The sequence below is a fragment of the Hylobates moloch genome, unplaced genomic scaffold, assembly GCF_009828535.3.
Source record: "Hylobates moloch isolate HMO894 unplaced genomic scaffold, HMol_V3 SCAFFOLD_1, whole genome shotgun sequence".
In the NCBI taxonomy this organism is placed as follows: domain Eukaryota; kingdom Metazoa; phylum Chordata; class Mammalia; order Primates; family Hylobatidae; genus Hylobates; species Hylobates moloch.
In genome coordinates this window covers 193140073-193158498 of record NW_026652276.1, presented here as the reverse complement: position 1 = coordinate 193158498, position 18426 = coordinate 193140073, and the positions used below count along the sequence as shown (strand labels likewise).

The following is an 18426-nucleotide window of genomic DNA, read 5'->3' as shown; positions in this document are numbered from 1 at the left end:
AAACACTGTAGCTGATAACTAAAGTTAATCCCCCACAGAAGGCAATTTTTCCTAAATCATTTCAGCTATATGAATTACTCTACATGTCTTTAGCTTCCCAAAGCACTTCCAAAGCAGTCATTTGCCTGTAGTACCATTCCAGAGGCTCATCTTCTCCAAAAACTCTTCCCTTTCCCTTCAAAAAAGCCATGAGCTTATTATTATTATTTTTAAGGAATGGAGTCTTGCTTTGTTACCCAGGCTGGTCTCCTGAGTTCAAGCGATTCTCTCGCCTTGGCCTCCCAAAGTGCTGGGATTACAGGCATGAGCCACTGCGCCCGGCTCATGAGATTCTAGAGAAGAGCATTCCAAGCAGAGCAAACAGCAAGTGCAAAGGCCTTACAGCTGGAAACAGCTTGGTGTGTTTGAGGAACACAGACACAGCCAGTGTAGCTGGAGTACAGTGAGCACAGGAGAAAGTGGGTGAGAGAGACGTGGGAGAGTGGCTCAGAGAGGCATGTGCCAGATCCTTTGAGATCTTGGTAAAAAGTCTGAATTTTTATTCTAAATAAATTTGAAAGTACTGGATAATTTTAATTACTAGTTACATGATGTGAATAAGTGAACACTGTCTAAGTTACTGAAAGAGTTTTCAAATTGTTTCAAACTGAGGCTGGCTAAAGACATAACACCAACTCCTCTTGTTCTGTTTGCCATTTCTTATCTTTTCTGACAGTAAGATGGTATTTTCATTTTAATCCCACTCAGTATTATGGTGAAATTATTTTTTTCTGTCACATCCTTTATTCTATCTGATGTAACATTCAATATGAGGAAATTAAAAGTATAAAAAGTTCAGTAAATTTCCACTAACTTAAGGATTAAAAGACAAGTTTGGTTAATAAAGTAAAATGGAAACATGAATAAATTATTTGTACAGATAATGATGTATAGCTTCAACGACTTTCAGAATGGAATCTACCTACAACTGAGTGAAATATTTTGGAAGCACTCACACCAGGGGTCAAATAAAAAGCTACTTTTTCCCACCCCCAAAATTCTCTTTTAAGTGTCAAAAGGGTCACTGAACACCATTGGGAATGACTGATCTGTTTGCCAGAGTCTGATCACTAGAGCATTTGAATTTATGTTAGCAATATACTCAAATAATATATTAAATAATACTTAATATACTTAAACACACACCTCTGCATGTAGAAGGCAGGGATAACTGTACTAAAACAAAAACGATTAATGGCAAAATACAGTTTCTTTAAAAACAATCAATAAAATCCACCTTTCTCAGCATTTTATGAGAGATGATAGAAAGTTAACCTTGTGACATTAGAATCTTAAATAAACAAGGAAAAGCTATCCATGTCAATGACTAAAATAAGACAGTGAAACATAAAAGACAGAGATAAATTTCTTAACTGGATGATGATATACACCCCCAAATCCATGAGAGTTGATCTGACTAATATTTCACCTTCTTGAAAGATATCAGTACCTCCCACCGTTTCTGAAACTGCAATGATAAAGGCAACAGCCATCTGCTTGCTATACAGGATAGAAATACAGTATTTTTCTTCTACTTTGAGTCTCACTGAGATAGCTTTTGAAGAGTGTCTTCAAAACAGGACAGAACATCTAAAAAAAATAAACTAGAAGATAAAAAAATGAGATGAATTTAATCATTCACATGGAATATATCATCACAATGAAAAAAGGTAGATGTACAAAACAAAATGTAAATGCAAGAGTTACACACACAAGAAACTAGAAAAGCCAAATTCCTATTTGTATTAAAGGTATAAGAGAATTTAGCTTAGGTAGGAAGAGAAGGACTTTAAAAAATTCAATAGGTGGCCATGGGAGATTGCAAAATACTCATCTTTTAGAAGAAAAAGGAAAAAGAAAGCTATCAGCATGGCATGACTCGGTATAGTATTAGCAGCCTGAGGAAGTATTTTCCTGTATAAACTCAAGGTCAGGTACAGTTCTAAAAGAAAATATAAGAAGCTTAGGCCCAAGGGAATAAGAAATTCCTATCAACTACTGAACTAAGATAATACGAAATCAGATTTTCTTTAAAAACGTATTTACAATGAAAACAGAATATTATTATTTATTTACATATATACTTATGTCCTGTTCAGCCATTTTCATTAATTCTAACAAATGTCAATTTAGAAAATGTCACATTTGGCTGGACATAGTGGCTCACACCTGTAATTCCAGCACTTTGGGAGGCCAAGGCAGGTGGATCACTTGAGGTCAGGAGTTTGAGATCAGCCTGGCCAACATGGTTAAACCCTGTCTCTACTAAAAATATAAAAATTAGGCCGGGTGCGGTGGCTTACGCTTGTAATCCCAGCACTTTGGGAGGCCGAGGCGGGCGGATCACGAGGTCAGGAGATCGACACCACGGTGAAACCCCGTCTCTACTAAAAATACAAAAAATTAGCCGGGCGTGGTGGCGGGCACCTGTAGTCCCAGCTACTCGGAGAGGCTGAGGCAGGAGAATGGCGTGGACCCGGAAGGCAGAGCTTGCAGTGAGCCGAGACTGCGCCACTGCACTCCAGCCTGGGCGACAGAGCAAGACTCTGTCTCAAAAAAAAAAAAATAAAAAAAAAATAAAAATTAGCAGGGTGTGGTGGCACGCACCTGTGATCCCAGCTACTCCTCGGGAGGCTGAGGCATGAGAATTGCTTGAATCCGGGAGGTGGGGTTGCAGTGAGCCAAGATTGTGCCACTGCACTCCAGCCTGGGTGACAGAGTGACACTCTGTCTCAAAAAAAAAAAAAAAAAAAAAAAAAAAGTCACATTTTCTCAGAAAGAAAGATCAAATGTGATAAAGTATCCTGGTGCAATTAGAAAGAGAATGGTGATTGGGGTTGGAAATTTAGGAGTTTGAATTGCTTCCCTTTCTATTTAACATAGTATATAACCATGGTTGTATGCATGTTTCTTACTGTCCTTGACCTTGCATTTCCTGTTAAACAGGGGTAATATTTCCTGCCTGATCTCACTCAACAAGTATATATATAAAATGTCTTGTAAATTTTAAGTCCTTGTTGAAGATGCTCAAAGTGGTGAACCTTAGGACTCAGAATAATATTGTTTTAGATTGTGATTACCATTTGTTTCCCAAAGAAAGCAGTCATCAATCTGAAGGTTAAACTTACTCAATGGTCACTGCAGCTCAATTGATCTCTGTTGCACTGTTAATAACAATGTTACATTCAATGGGAAGTATCATCTTATATTTAAGAAAATTTTATTCTAGATGCAGTATTAGAACTTGTATGTACTGTGCCTGAAAGACAGGAATTATGCAAGAAAGGTATAAATATAAATTGATTTTTTTACTTTTAGTTTGTTGGCATACAGTAATTTGATCCTTTACCAAAAGTCTCTAAAACTATATTTTAAAAAGTGGCATGAGGAAGAACAATCTTCTCAGTGGGAGATAAGCAATTTCATTTTGTTGTGGCTTTATTGTGGGGAGAGGTAAGAGACATGAAGTAGAATTAAAAACAGAAAAAACAGTTTCTCTCCTGAAGATAAATTTGTTATATACGTTAAAACTTTCATAAAATATTTGTAGTTGTCATGAATGATATCTCAAGCTGACGTCTGAAATAGTGATTAAAAAAAATACCTTCATACAGTTATCTTTCCCTCCTTCCCAATTTAGTTAAGTTACGTCTTGCTACTGAGAGCTTATGAATACCACACATTTTCTCCTGCAGACAAAGGAAAAACTGAGGATTTTTTTATGTTGAAGTGCAAAGTGTAGTGCAGTGATTATAGATGTCTGCCTTAGCTATATTGTGTCCTTGTTAATCAGGGATATTTGACTATACGGCTTTATAGAAATACAAGCCAATACTTCAGGATGAAATTTCAGTTCATACTTAAGAGCAAGCCTCAGAGAAGATACAAAAGTTAATACAACAGTCTGAACTGCTAAGAGGCATCTTAGTAAGGAAGACAGATTTTAAAATAACTAACTATAATTGAAAAGCCAAATAAAATAGTGTGTCAATAGAACTTAGAAGAGGTTATTAATTTTGACAGGTGGCATATGGGAAACTTTTGGAAAATGTGGCAGTTGAGCAATGCCTTGAGGGTTATGTATCTATACAGGTGGGGGTTGCCATTCCTAGTTCATGAAGCAGAATCCTGAAAGTACCTAACATACTTGATAAACGTGAGAAAAGTAATGTTTATACTACAGTGTAAACTTCACAAGGGCAGGGACCATTGCCTGTTTTACCCACTGCTATATCAGTAGTATTTAGAAAATATCTGGTACAAGATAAATATTTGTTGAATAAACGAATTAATTGGATGCTGGGCAATTTAGGGAAAAGACACTGGAAACGCAGTTTGAGCCTAGAAAACCTTAAGAACATGAAGACAATAAAGAACAGTGCAGGTTTTTGAAGCAGAGAATAGGGCCAGGTGCAATGGCTTGCTGTTGTAATTCCAGCATCTAGGAGGCTGAGGCAGGAGGATCCCTTGAGCCCAGGAGTTCAAGACCAGCCTGGGCAATATAGTGAGACCCTATCGCTACAAAAGGATCACTTGACCCCAGGTAACAGAGGTTGCAGTGAGCCACTGTACTCCAGCCTGGGCAACAGAGGGAGATCTTGTCAGAAAGAAAAAGAATAAAGTGATTTATGTTATTTATTAATATTAACAGATAATAATCAATTACTATTAATCAATTAATAGTAACATTAATTTTAATAGGTATTTATTAATATTAAAATTCTGGAGGCAGTGTCAATTGCCTGAAGAGGTGAGTCTATAGACAAGGTAAGTATGAGTATGGATGTGGGACTTGGGACTCAGCTGGACCTGGTAGGATTTGACAAATGACTTAGATATAGGGGTGAGAAAAAAAAGAATCAATTAAATATGCTTCTAGAGATTTCCAAACTGAGTGACCAGGAGACTGGTGGTGTCATTATGTAATAAAAGGAGAACAGGCAAATAGCAAGTTTTGGGGGAGGAAAAAAATAAGTTCTGTTTTTAGGCATATTAAAGTGCGGACTAGAAATCCAAATGGAAAAGTTTCACATGAGGAAATACAGATTTGGGGCTCAGAAGTGAACCAGGATGAAAGCTATGGATGAACTCAATTAATGAATATTTACTCTGACTGCCGACTCTGCACCAGCACTAACATTTAAGCCATAGGCATAATAGTGGTAGTTATACGGATGTGCATGCCCTGAATGGGAGATCAGATCTTGAGAAACATACAAATATATATTTAAGAGAAAAGAGGGAAAAGAACCACTGGACAAGACTAAGCTAGATTGATGAGAAATAAGAAAATGATGCACCAAGATCAAGTGAGAATTTTTAAAGGAAGCTAAAGGGAAGAAGGTGTTCAAGCTATTGAAATCCTCGAGAATCTTCCTAATTCTGTAGTTTCCTTCAGAATATGGATGAAAATATTCAAAGAAGTGTCAAGTAGGAATCAAGCTCTTCAAAAAGAAAACTGGGAACACATACAAATCTTGCAAATGTCAAGAAACCAGCGAAATCTCAAAGAAAGTGGAAAAAGAAATATGATTCTAGCATAAAATCTGTTACTGTAACTTTCAGTGAATCATTTAAACTCTATATACCTCCAGCCACTCACACAGAAAACAGAGTTTTGTCTGTTTGTTTAAAATGAGGTTTGGGGAAAAATAACAATATGAACTTAGGAGTACAGGGAGGACTAGGAAGGATGTTTAAATATAAGACCCAGTTTCTGCCCTTAAGTTACAAAGTCATTTTGAACTAAGAGCAAACCATACAAAGGTACTTAAACTATATGCTTTACCTAGAGTTCCACATGAAAGAATAAATATTGAAGAATAATACATATGCAAATCATCGTTAATGCAAATCAAGTCAGCAAATGCCCTACTAATACTCTAGTTTGAGGGTTCTTCCTCGTGGATGTGAGTTGAGATCCTCAAGTTGAGATCCTCAAGATCCTCAATTCAAGGTCTTTGAGTTGAAATATTGAGCTGGGGTCACTCAAACACTGACTACATTATACATCCATTATCATAAAGCAGTTTGATTGGTTTAAATTACATGTTTTAGAAACTAGAATGAAATTCTGATTAATAAAAAATTGTTTGATAAAGTATAATTAGTAGCAACATAAGGAAAAAACCACCAAGCTGTGGTAGAGTGAGTGACTTCAAAACCCTCTGGCTGTAAAATCTTCCTAGGATGAGTTCCTGCACACTATGGGCCAAGGGCATAAACATCTTCAAGAGTTCCAATGCATGATGAGAAAGTGCCTCTCAGAAATGGTATGCCAGTTTACATTCTTAAAAGCAGCTGAAAAAGTACTTGTCTCTTAACATTCTTGCCACCATTTAGTACTATTATTTTCAAATCCTGTTAACTTGACAGAAGAAGAAAAAGTATACTGTTACTTTTGTTTCTTTTAATGGTTTAGACTTCTTTCTGGACATGCTTCTTACTGATTTGTAAAGTTCTTTCTATATAGAAGAGATAGATCCTATAATCATTGCTAATGCCCACAGAAGAATCACCCACACTAACCTCATGCTTCCGCACTGTGTAGCATAAAATTGTGATGAACTGGCTGATGGCAAATTCAGCCTGTCTTTCTGCTGTTTGGCAAGTCTTTTTTAACTTTTTGTTGATCCTCTAATCAGAATTCCAGTGGCGGGCTATTGTAAACTGCCTCTGCTTTCCCTCAACTTCAATCCAAGCCTGAATCCCCTCCCTACACAGACTTGGCAGACGATGAGCACCCAGGACAGAGCGATTCCCAGAGCCTAGAATAATAGTACCAGACACATGAGAGGCCAAATAATTACTACGCCGGCATGGCAAGGCTTAAAAGGCATGTACCTGGAACATTTGGTTTGAAACTCTAGCTCTGCACCTCATTCACTATGTGTTCCTGGGCAAATTAAGCTTCCTAGGCCACATTTTACTCATAAATAGAACGGCATTTAATAGCCACCTCACAGGGTGCTATGAAGCAAGAACCAAATACAAGGCATGGCTTATGGACGGTCATCAGTCATTGTTAGCTTACTTCCAATCCCCAAGTTGGTCTAGTCCTTCTCAGGATTTGACAGCTTGAAATGGATTTATACACAGCTACATTTACTCTTTTCTTCATGTCACTGATGGGCAATGAGGGCACATTAATGGGTCTTTATTACTACAAAGTCAAGTTTCTGGCACTGAAGGATTTCCACAATTTAGCTCCATTTTACCTCTTCAAATTTATGTCATACTCCTCCCCATAAAAATTTTTCTACCTAAGCCAGAGTAGACTTTTACTCGATTTTCCTGAACACACCTTGAACATTTAGATGCATATGTATCTTTCTTCCCTTCTCTACAACTCTCTTAACTATCCAAATCCTTCTCATTGTTAAGGCACAGCATTATTACTGTTACTTTTATTGGCTAATATTTATTAAGTGCCTTCTATGTGCCAGGTAGTGTTCTAAGTGTATTACATGTCACTTAATCTTCATAAGCCCTGCAAGATATTTTATCATTATCTCTATCACCAAGATAAGAATACATATTTATCTTTCTTCTCTAAGTAGACCGTACACTCTTGTATGATATGGACTATGCCTTGTACTCTTGTACTTCTTTGTATAGGCATCTACTTAAGCAGAAATTCAACGAGCATGTATGGATTAACTGCCTTTTCATTCTCATTTTGTTTCTGTAAGCTGGCATAATGCTCACTTCCATTAAATGTATCACTATCAAACTGTAAAGTAAAAAAGGTAACTTAAATGCAGTATATGTAGGTATTTTTAGAGACCTGAGTCCATCTGCAGACACATCGTACAGATTCTGCATGCTAAAGAACAAGAATGGCTGAAGTAGTAGGGTTTGAGTTCTTATAAATAAATCCTTAGGACTACTAGGATCATGACATCTTTTGATCATTCTTAAGGCCACTGTTAGCAACAGTGAGAAAATTCATGTAAATTGGAAATTATGAATAAGTGCACGCAAATAACATTCATAAGACATGATAGTAAATTTAGCCTTGTTTTGCAGATTTCATAAGACACTGCTATAAGGAGAGAAGAGAAACTCAGGAAGTCCTGTTTCTTTACTGCAGTTGTTGTACAGGAAAAGAGTAACTTTTCTGACATATAAATCAACATCCAAGGGTATCACCTTCCCCTACTGGAAGAAATAATCATTTGGGATGTCTACAAAATAAAATGTGCTTCCAGGGACTTTCTTAAATTATATGACTATGGTAAATAGTGTTTATTTTTCTCCTAGATCTCTTGAGGATATAGCACAAATATTTAAATCATTTCTCTCTCTTATAACATATTTAGCTAAGTCCAAAGATACAAGAAAGACTTATAAGAAATCACTAAAGGAACAGCAAGTCAACTTCAAGTAATAGTCGAGATTAAATCACAAATAATGGGAACCCATGTACTTTTAAACAAAATTAACAATTTAAAAAATTACTTTCTGATTAACTTATGAAAATAAAAATTTTCAGCCGGGGTCACGCCTGTAATCCCAGCACTTTGGGAGGCTGAGGCGGGTGGATCACGAGGTCAGGAGATCAAGACCATCCTTGCTAACACAGTGAAACCCCATCTCTACTAAAAATACAAAAAATTAGCCGGGTGTGGTGGCAGGTGCCTGTAGTCCCAGCTACTCGTGAGGCTGAGGCAGGAGAATGGCGTGAGTCCAGGAGGTGGAGCTTGCAGTGAGCCGAGATTGCGCCACTGCACTCCAGCCTGGGCAACAAAGCGAGACTCCATCTCAAAAAAAAAAAAAAAAAAAAAAAATTCATGCTTGTATGTGCTGTTATCTTTTTTAAAGGCTAAAGATGCTGAGATTTTCAAATTAGCTTGCTTATGGTTAAGGCTGAAAACCAGAAAGGCTACTTTGTAGATTAAACCATATGCTTAATTCATAAAGGGAAATAAAAAAAATGCTAGTGCATAGCACATTCCAGTGAAGGGGAGAAAAAAAGGTTAATCAATTCAACTCAATTTTAGCTGAGGGCATTTTTCCACGACTACTGAACCCTAGCATGTGTCAGGCAGCTAAAATTACACTAAAATGTGTAAGTTCTGTTGTTATTTTAGAGATAATCCAGGAAGTAAAACAAAGCCAAAAATTCTCTCTGCATTTTTAACATAAAATGCTTTAATTTTCAGTCAAGTGTATACTTTTTTTTGTTTTAAGACCTTTTTGTATTGTCTCCTCTTTTACATATGTTTGAAAGTTTCCATAACAAAAAGTAAAAAAAAAAAAAGAAAAAAAAACCAATATGATTTTATATGTATTTATATGTATTTTCCAGACACTATTCACCCTTTAAAAACAATTCTTACCAGTCTCTGTTTCTGAAGCTCTTCTCTAAGAATTCTATCTTCTGGTAAAACGTCACATAACAAAAAATAATTCTCTTGTTCTTCTGTTGAGAGATTAGGAAAACAAATAAGAAAAAATATATTAACCATTTTTTTCCAGGAAGGACTTATTTCTTAAAAAATACAGATGTGTGTGTCTATTAGGATCTCTTTGGCATAGAACTGTTTTAGCTTTATTCAAGTTAGGCAAAATAAACACATCAATTTAATTTTATCTATCATGAAAGTAAAAGCAATTCTAATATAAGACAGTAAGATTATTCCTTTGAATTTTTATACTGTAGGGGAAAAGATGGTAGCCAGGATGCACACTTACCAAATGGAGCAGTGGAATTAATTCTTATCACACTACAAAAATCTGTGATGGGCTGTTCAGTGAACCTTTTCCTCCAATATAAAATGTACCTTAGAACAATACAAAATAAGGAATGATGAGAAGATTCAATATACTATTTGCTTTAGAATGACAGGAATCTATAAGCACATTCAATTATCCCAAAGCAACAAATCAAATGTTAACTTAAAACTGCTTTTCTAGCAGTTTTTTGTGAATACAAAGGCAGTGAAGCATTATAGAAGTATCAAATAAAGATTTAATAAAAAGGAATTACCATGTAAGGGCATGAAAACGACTAAACTCTACTATCCCCAAATTCAATAAACAGACATATAGGAAAGTTAAAATGAATTATTTTTATGTGATAATGAATTTTTCTGAAATAACATCTAAGTTTATGTGTCTTTAAAATACAATAATGATTAAATAGACTATGACACGCTGCAATAAAGAGAAAACTAAGTGGTTATCTTATGTGTCAAAAGAACAGAGGTCAGAAGAATAATGCAATGAGAAATCAGTCTAAATTCAATATCAATATAACAAGATAGAAAAATTCCATATGTCCACACTGAGTCTGAAATGAGGCAAATTTAGACTTTGGAAAAATAGCCTAACTTACAATTCTTGTATCTAATGAGCAGAGTTAGAAGCAACACACCAGCTAAATTAAAAACCAAGCCTAACACCCAGACCTACATATGTGATGAAAGAGGGAGTAAGATGACAGGATTTAACAAGTGGTTCATCTTTCCATTTATCTAACAAGATTTATATTGGCAACTGCAATCTCATTTATTGAATGGTACCAAGAAGAGAGTGTTATCTTCATAGAGAAAAGAAAAGGAAAGGTTGACTCTATAGCTCCCAATTTAACAGGCCACACAACTGAGGGATAAAACAAGTAACTTACACCAAAGAACCAAAAAAAGAAATGGGACTTATTGAAATAGATGAAGAATATAGGAAGAGTAGAAATTTGGACATTTTAAATGGCTTGACGTAGCACATCTAGGAATGTTTTGGATATAGTAGGTCCACAGTAAATGTTTTAAGGAAGTAGAGAATTTGAAGATTCCTGTAAAGTTCTCTAAGTAGTCCCCAATTCCCAATATTTTGTCTCCTTTTTATTATTAATTTTTTTTCTTAACATTAATTTTCCAATCCCATGGTGCTCTATGGAAAGGGCATTTGTGTATTAGAAGTCTGTGCTGGAGAGAGGTCTGGGAGAAAGAGAGAAACATGACATGAGCTGACATCAAATAAAAATACACTGAATGAATATAGAATATGTAAGAAAAAGTCAATGAATAGTGTATAAAAATAGAATCTCATGTTTAAGTTTTTCTTCTCCTGTACAACCACCCTGTTAACTTTGATGGGTAAGTAAGGGGAGAACTCTTTCCTTACGAAACAGTGCTAACTTTTATTCTAGGAGATCTCAAAATGGCAATCTTAAGCTCCTATTGAGCCTTAAACCACAAATATATAAATGATGCACCCTACTCCTTGGCTAACTCACTGGCTTCCATATTAGAAATCTCAGAAAAAGGCAAGTGCATATTGGATCCATCACAGCAGATAGAGAAAAAGTACCTACAAAAGGCTGGGACATTATTTCCTTAGCCATCCTGGGCTAGCTTCAACACCTTGTACCCCTCGGTCTACTACATGGCTACTCCTAGTCTCTATCTTTCCATTCCTCACTAGTTGCTTTCCCCACCACCTCATGGTAGAGAGGAAAAAAGGGGAAAGAGAAGACAAGAGGAGGCTTAAGAGAATAAAAATGACATTCCTAGTCCTTTTCTTATTCTCCCCCAAGCACATTTTCTATTACAAAGTGGTGACAGGGATGAAGGAACACAGTAGAACCTGTATTAGAGATGTCAAAACAGAAGATGGATTATTCCTCTAAATTGAAATACAGACATCTATTTTCATGATTAATCAAATTTATACATGGCAGAACCAGGTGCTAAGATAACTGACTTCAAAAGACAGGAAGGCCAAGTTCCCTCTGGAGGTTCCTTATGGCTACTGCTAGAATACACCAAGGAGAGGATCATCAGTCCTGGTTGCCACTCCATTGAGGACTATCTGGATGGTATCCTCTAGACAAAACGGAGAATAGTGGTCAGCCCTATATAGTTAGTTCCATTTTGGGTCTAGAGCCTGTTGAAAGGCAGTGATAACTCCTTGAATACACAGACTACTTTACTTTGGAAAATGTTCACAGTCTTAGAAAAGTATCTGTGTGAAACCATGTGGAACAGATGACCAGGTAAGAGCTTGGATCCTCGTGAACAGACTGCTCTTTGAATTATTAATGACTTTTTTTTTTTGAGATAAGATCTGGCTCTATTGCCCAGGCTGGAGTGCAGTGGAGTGATCTCAGCTCTCTGCAACCTCTGCCTCCTGGGCTCAAGACATCCTCCCCACCTCAGCCTCCCGAGTAGCTGGGACTATAGGCACGCACCACCACGCCCAACTAATTTTCCTATTTTTTTTGTAGAGATGGGGTTTTGCCATGTTGCCCAGGCTAGTCTTGAACTCGTGAGCTCAAGCAATCTGCCCGTCTTGGACTCCCAAAGTGCTGGGATTACAGGTGAGAGCCACCGTGCTTGGCCAATGACTTTTTTTTTAATGGACAATCAATATTGTTCCTTGCTTATCTGCACAGATCTTATGATAGAAGCAGTTTTGCTTTTTAAATTAAGACAGTGGTCAAAGTATCATAGTTGATGTATTAATTACCACCCCAGAGGCAATGGTGAATAGAGAAGCAACGACTTTGAATTCAAAGGTATGAACCTGAATTTAAAGTTATTTAATCTTTCTGAAACTCAGTTTATTCATGTGCAAAATAAATTCTTGATAATTAAATAGAATAATGCATGTAAAGCATACTGTCCAAAATTCTGGGTGTTTAATATATATGACAGTTATTACTATAAGAAAAAGTAACATATTTAAATAAGACTAAGGTAGTGAAGAATTTATGTTTACCCCAGGGAAATAATGAGACACACAACAAAAACAACAGTAACATTTCAGCAAACATTTGATGAAAAAGACAAAATAGTTATATTAATAGCGTCAGAGGGCACATATAGGTGGCTAAAGTCGTAGAAGAGAAGAATGATGATAGTGACAATAATGACAATTATTAGCAGCTACCATTTAATGCTCCTTACTTGCCCAAGGTCAATTAAAATGTTAGAATTGAGATGTGAACTTTGTCTCTCTGGCTCCAAGGCCAAACTCAATCTTCTTTTTTTTTTTTTTTTTGAGATGGAGTCTCGCTCTGTCGCCCAGGCTGGAGTGCAGTGGCGCAATCTTGGCTCACTGCAAGCTCCACCTCCCGGGTTCACGCCATTCTCCTGCCTCAGCCTCTCCGAGTAGCTGGGACTACAGGCGCCTGCCAGCACGCCCGGCTAATTTTTTTTGTATTTTTAGTAGAGACGGGGTTTCACCGTGGTCTCGATCTCCTGACCTCATGATCCGCCTGCCTCGGCCTCCCAAAGTGCTGGGATTACAAGCGTGAGCCACTGCGCCCGGCCTCAAACTCAATCTTCTACAACACAGTTCCTCTAGTGTCATGTGGGGACGAATCGGTACAAGAAATGCAGAAAAGGGAAGGCAGGGACAGGAAAGAGCCCCTACAATTAAAGTTGTAATAGAGACTTAAAGCATTTTTTCCCCTCAGAGACCAATGAGGTCACATAGAATGCTTTTTGACAAGGCAGAACCAGAAGTACAGAAATGAAGTCTGAAGAGAAAGAGAATGTTTTCCCTTTCCGAAAGGCATACTACTTAACAGTAGCCCTCAGTCTGAACTGCTCCTAAGTTGCTACCTAAGGGCTGAAAATTGATACCAACTGTTTGGGGCTGTTTTGGAACTGCTTAACTAGGCAAGGAAAGGGTGCAGAGAAGTTCCACTACAGAGGTAACAGGAGCCTGATTCCAATAGTCAGTGGGTCTCAGTTTCCAAAAACTTCTATGTTTGAGTACTGTCTCTTTGATGTCTGAAGAGAAGAATCACATGACATACTTATTTTCCATCAGAGTTTACTTCAAGGTGATATGCACAAGGGAAGAAATTACTGACATCAATTAACTTAGAATCATGGGGAGATTCTGTCTGGCAGAACCTCAGTTGCCCTCCTCAAATAGGAAGTGTTTCCCATGGGATAAAGCAGGTAATAGGTTGGTCCAAGAGGAACAAAGTTGTCATTTGAGCGTTCTCTTCCTAACCAAAACTTAGGTGACAACAACATCAAAGAAAAAAAAATAATCTGTTACAAAGCAAAATATAACCATAAACCACCATACAACTTAAACATATAAAGTTAGGCATCATATCTTACTGTGGTATACTATAGACATCAACAACAACATACATTTGACCTATGTCTATATTTGAGTAAAGAAACATCCTAGTCATTACACACATAATAGTGGTTTTTAAGCTTATAATTAAGAGGTGTCAATATATACATTTCCTTTCGGATGGTACAGGCATTCAGATAAATTGTAATCAACTGAGTGACAGAATAAAGATAGCAGATCTTCAGTACGTGCTTCTTGTGGCATTTTTTCCCACTCACTAGAACATATTGTTCAAATTTAAGAGCTCATTTAGTACTTCTCTTCTGTATTTTTCCTACTTCTCTAGTTTACTGAAAGCTACAATTGCAGCTACTCAATATATAAAGCCCACTAAGAAATAACATGTGGTAGGAACTCTATTTGGATGAGTTATCAAAGTATTTCATACTTCATTAAAAATCCATAAAAGTAATTACTAGGTCATCAGCAAATACTTTTTTTCTTCCAAAGGAACTTCAAATCATGTCTCACGGAATTGTCTCACAAAAAATCCTTGTTGTAATATCTTGCCTGCTCACCCCCACTGTAATTGGTATGGTTATTGACATAGGTATAAAGGTTTGAAATATGGTTGTTAATTAAGTAGCAGTGAATGTGTGGAATTTAATATAGAAGAGGGTAAGAAATAAGAAGTTAACATTTATTTTCCAGAGCAATTTTATCTACTGAATAAAGCTAGCAAATAGCTCAGTATAAATAACTATGTTAAATGGACTCAATGGAAAGATTTTTATTTTTGTTTTTATTTCTTCTGCCCCAGGAAGTTTTACTGTTATTTTGTTTCATAAAAAATATATTTAGTATGAAAACTTGTAGCTTACTTCTTGTAAACCACAAGGTAAGTCCATCTCTTATTTATTATCATCTTCATTACCTATTGTACTCAAAAGCAACAATTCCTCCTGAGTTCTGAGTGAATGTGTTCATGCCAAATGAACCTCTCATGTTCCCTCCTCCCAACCCTACACCTTATACCTTGTCTTCTAAAACTAGAAACAAGTTACATGATATTGAGAAGATTCCAACTTAACTTTGATCATAACAATCAATACTTGGATTGTTTGTGAGAGGAATTTTTAGTTTCCTTAAGTAGTAGGAGGTTATTATCTAAAGAAGACTGGATATAGTCAAAGGTATTTAAAAGCAACAGAATTTACTCAGATACATGCCTGATCAATTAGAATTAATCACATTTATACTTGCTGAGAGTGAAAATTTTACTTAATTAGAAGGACAGCTGACAAGGAAAATCTAGGTTTCCATATTTCAAATACATGTTAATGGTACACTTTAGAAAGCACTTATATCAGATACACTTTAGAAAGCACTTATATCAGCACTTATAAAGCCAGATCAGCTTTTTAATTAAAGCATCCATTTTATTGTATATCTGCATTTAGAGCATGAATAATCCCAACATTTAATTACTGACTCCTAAGTCCCGAGACCTAGTAAATAATTCAATTTTCCTGCCCCCGTATGGATAATAAGATAATGAGATTAATAACAATGATACAAATAGAGAGATTGATTAGTACAAATATAGCTACTTAACTATGATACAAAAGCACAAAGGAGAATACAAACTCTGATTCAGACATTCCTCACATACTTTACGGGCAGAGGAGAAAGAAAAATCTTAAACTATTCAATTATCACTGGTAGTTAATAATATTCTTCTGCAATTCCTGAAGGAAAATTTGTGTTTATATGATAAAAGGGAATAAAAGAATAGTTTCATGGCCAGGCACAGTGGCTCACACCTGTAATCCCAACACTTCGGGAGGCCGAGGTGGGTGGATTGCTTGAGCCCAGGAGTTCTAGACCAGCCTGGGCAACATGGTGAAACCATAAAAATCTAAAAACGTAAAAAATTAGCCAGGGGTAGTGGTGCATGCCTGTAGTCCCAGCTACTCAGGGAGGCTGAGGTGGGAGGATTGCTTGATCCAGGGAGGTGGAGGTTGTACTGAGCCGAGGTCGTGCCACTGCACTCCAGCCAGGACTCAAAAAGAAAAATAAAGGTTTTGTATTAAAGAAAAGCTGACTAATAGAAGCCTTAGGAAAGAATAACCCATGCAGTATTTCTTTCAATGGTTGAGTATGAATTAGAAGATCTCTAGCCTAAGAAGTGTCTGAAACAAAATCAACAGATCTAACCACATATAACTGGGTTGCATATGAGAAAGCTCCCAGAATACTCTGAGAATAAAGACATACACACAATATATTTTAATTGAGAATAAAGAATAACAAATGATAATGAGGAGCAGAGAGTATGTCCTATGAAAGCATGTAAGGAATTAGTTTATTTTACCAGTTGGCAATATATATCATTCAATTAACTCTCCTCCTATCTCTGCTCCCTGATAAGGCAACACCAAAATCTCTTCGAAAATAGTAGTGCTGAGTTGATATAAGGCAACATACACAGAAGGCACATGGTAAATATTCAGTATTGGCGCTAGGCAATAAGGACAGAAATGAAGGCTAGAGAATAGTTATCATTACCCCTGTGGGTATGCTGGCAATTCCAACTTAAACTATCTTTCCAAAAGTTTAGATTATTTGGAAACTTGAATGAAATTTTCTCAAAAGCTACATGTTACAAACGATAATTAGGTTTTTAGATTAGCATAAATACAAACAGAAAACTCAAACGATAGCTGCAGAAAACTAAGATTTCAAATATACCTTTGGTAATAAAAATACAAATAAAATTTTGCATTTTATCTACCATCAGGTACACATTATGTCTCAGGCACTAGCAGATGCTACACGTACTCTTCCTTTTTTTTTTTTTTTTTTTTTTTTAATAAAGGGAGACTGCCACATGCAGCACTTCATTTGGATGTGTCTGGAATCTTGGAAGCTTGACTACCCTATGTTCTCCTACAAACGGACTTGAGAGCTTGTCTGGAGGTTCCAGCAGGGAAGTGCAGCTACTCGTATACCCTTGACAAAAGACTGGTCGTCTTCTAGTGGAGATGGTTGTCCTCTTTGACTCAGAACACAGCTTTGGGAGGCATGAACATGGAGTGGTGAGGGAGGAAGGGGACAGATACTTAGCCAGCCAGATAAACCAGATCAGCCAAATCAACCCTGGCGATTAATGGGGCGACAGATGTCGCAGCCAAATCGCCCTCACATTCCATACTTTGTTTTATGTAATATTCAATAACCGTGAGGGCTGGCGTTACCCCCATTTTATAGATGAGAAAATCAATGCTTAGAGTAGTTAGGTACCTTGGCAGGAAATCACAAGATTAGGAAGTGTGAAAGCCTGCATTCAACCCCAGGCTTTCGTACTTTCATAGTCAGCTCTTAATAATACAGCTTGCTGTTTTGCAAGACCTATTGTAAGAAAGAAGTTTGCTAGGAATGTTTTATATGGCCTGGGAGAAACAGAGTTTGGATGGAGGAGTATTCAGTGTCTGGGATACTACAATGTTTTATGGGGAAATCAGGACAGAATACCTCAAAATGGGACCTTACCAGATACACCAAATTTTATGCTTTCAGTAACTATACAAGGAAGGTATTTCTCTTGGACAACTACTTCCAGAAATTATAAATTGGGAAAAAAAGGAATCGGCCTCATCACAACACTTAAACTGAGATTTGTTTGGGCAATATCCTTTTGGCTTGAAAGGCTCCAAGGATCCCATTCCCAAACACTGCCTTTTGAGTGTCCTCTTGCCAAGTCTATTCTGGAATTACTGGAAGGACCCACTCAGAGAATGTCTATGGCCTAAAACATGAGACATAATCTGGGAGACATCAGTAAGATCTACAATATCATGGAATGCTGCAAAGTGAGTATTATCTACTCTTTGGAAAGTTCATCTCTTTAGAGAACTTATAGAAAATAAATTAGTATGTGACATTCTCAAACTTACAGACTCAAGAAAAATAATGCAAAGATTTTTTCAAAGTCTAAGAAGTTGGCTGGGTGCAGTGGCTCATGCCTGTAATCCCAGCACTGTGGGAGGCTGAGGCGGGCAGATCACCTGAGCTCAGGAGTTCAAGACAGGCCTGGCCAACATGGTGAAACCCCATCTCTACTAAAAATACAAAAATTAGCTGAGCATGGTGGCAGGTGCCTGTAATCCCAGCTACTTGAGAGGCTGAGGCAGGAGAATTGCTTGAACCTGGGAGGCGGAAGTTGCAACGAGCTGAGATTGTGCCACTGCACTCCAGCCTGGGTGACAAGAGTGAAACTCCATCTCAAAAAAAAAAAAAGTCTCAGAAGTACAAAAGAGTTGTAAAGTTTTTTTTTTAAGT

General features: G+C 36.9%; 1 protein-coding gene across 2 annotated transcripts in view; it reads right to left on the bottom strand.

Moving 5' to 3' along the window:
• Positions 1 to 18426, bottom strand: part of ZNF277 (zinc finger protein 277) — a 140975-nt gene that overhangs the window by 40020 nt on the left and 82529 nt on the right. For both annotated transcript variants that reach the window (XM_032761483.2, XM_032761484.2), the window contains exons 3-4: positions 9736 to 9824; positions 9381 to 9463 (exon numbers count right to left, since the gene is read on the bottom strand). In XM_032761483.2, the coding sequence (XP_032617374.1) occupies positions 9381 to 9463; positions 9736 to 9824 (172 nt within the window). The remainder of the gene's footprint in view (positions 1 to 9380; positions 9464 to 9735; positions 9825 to 18426) is intronic.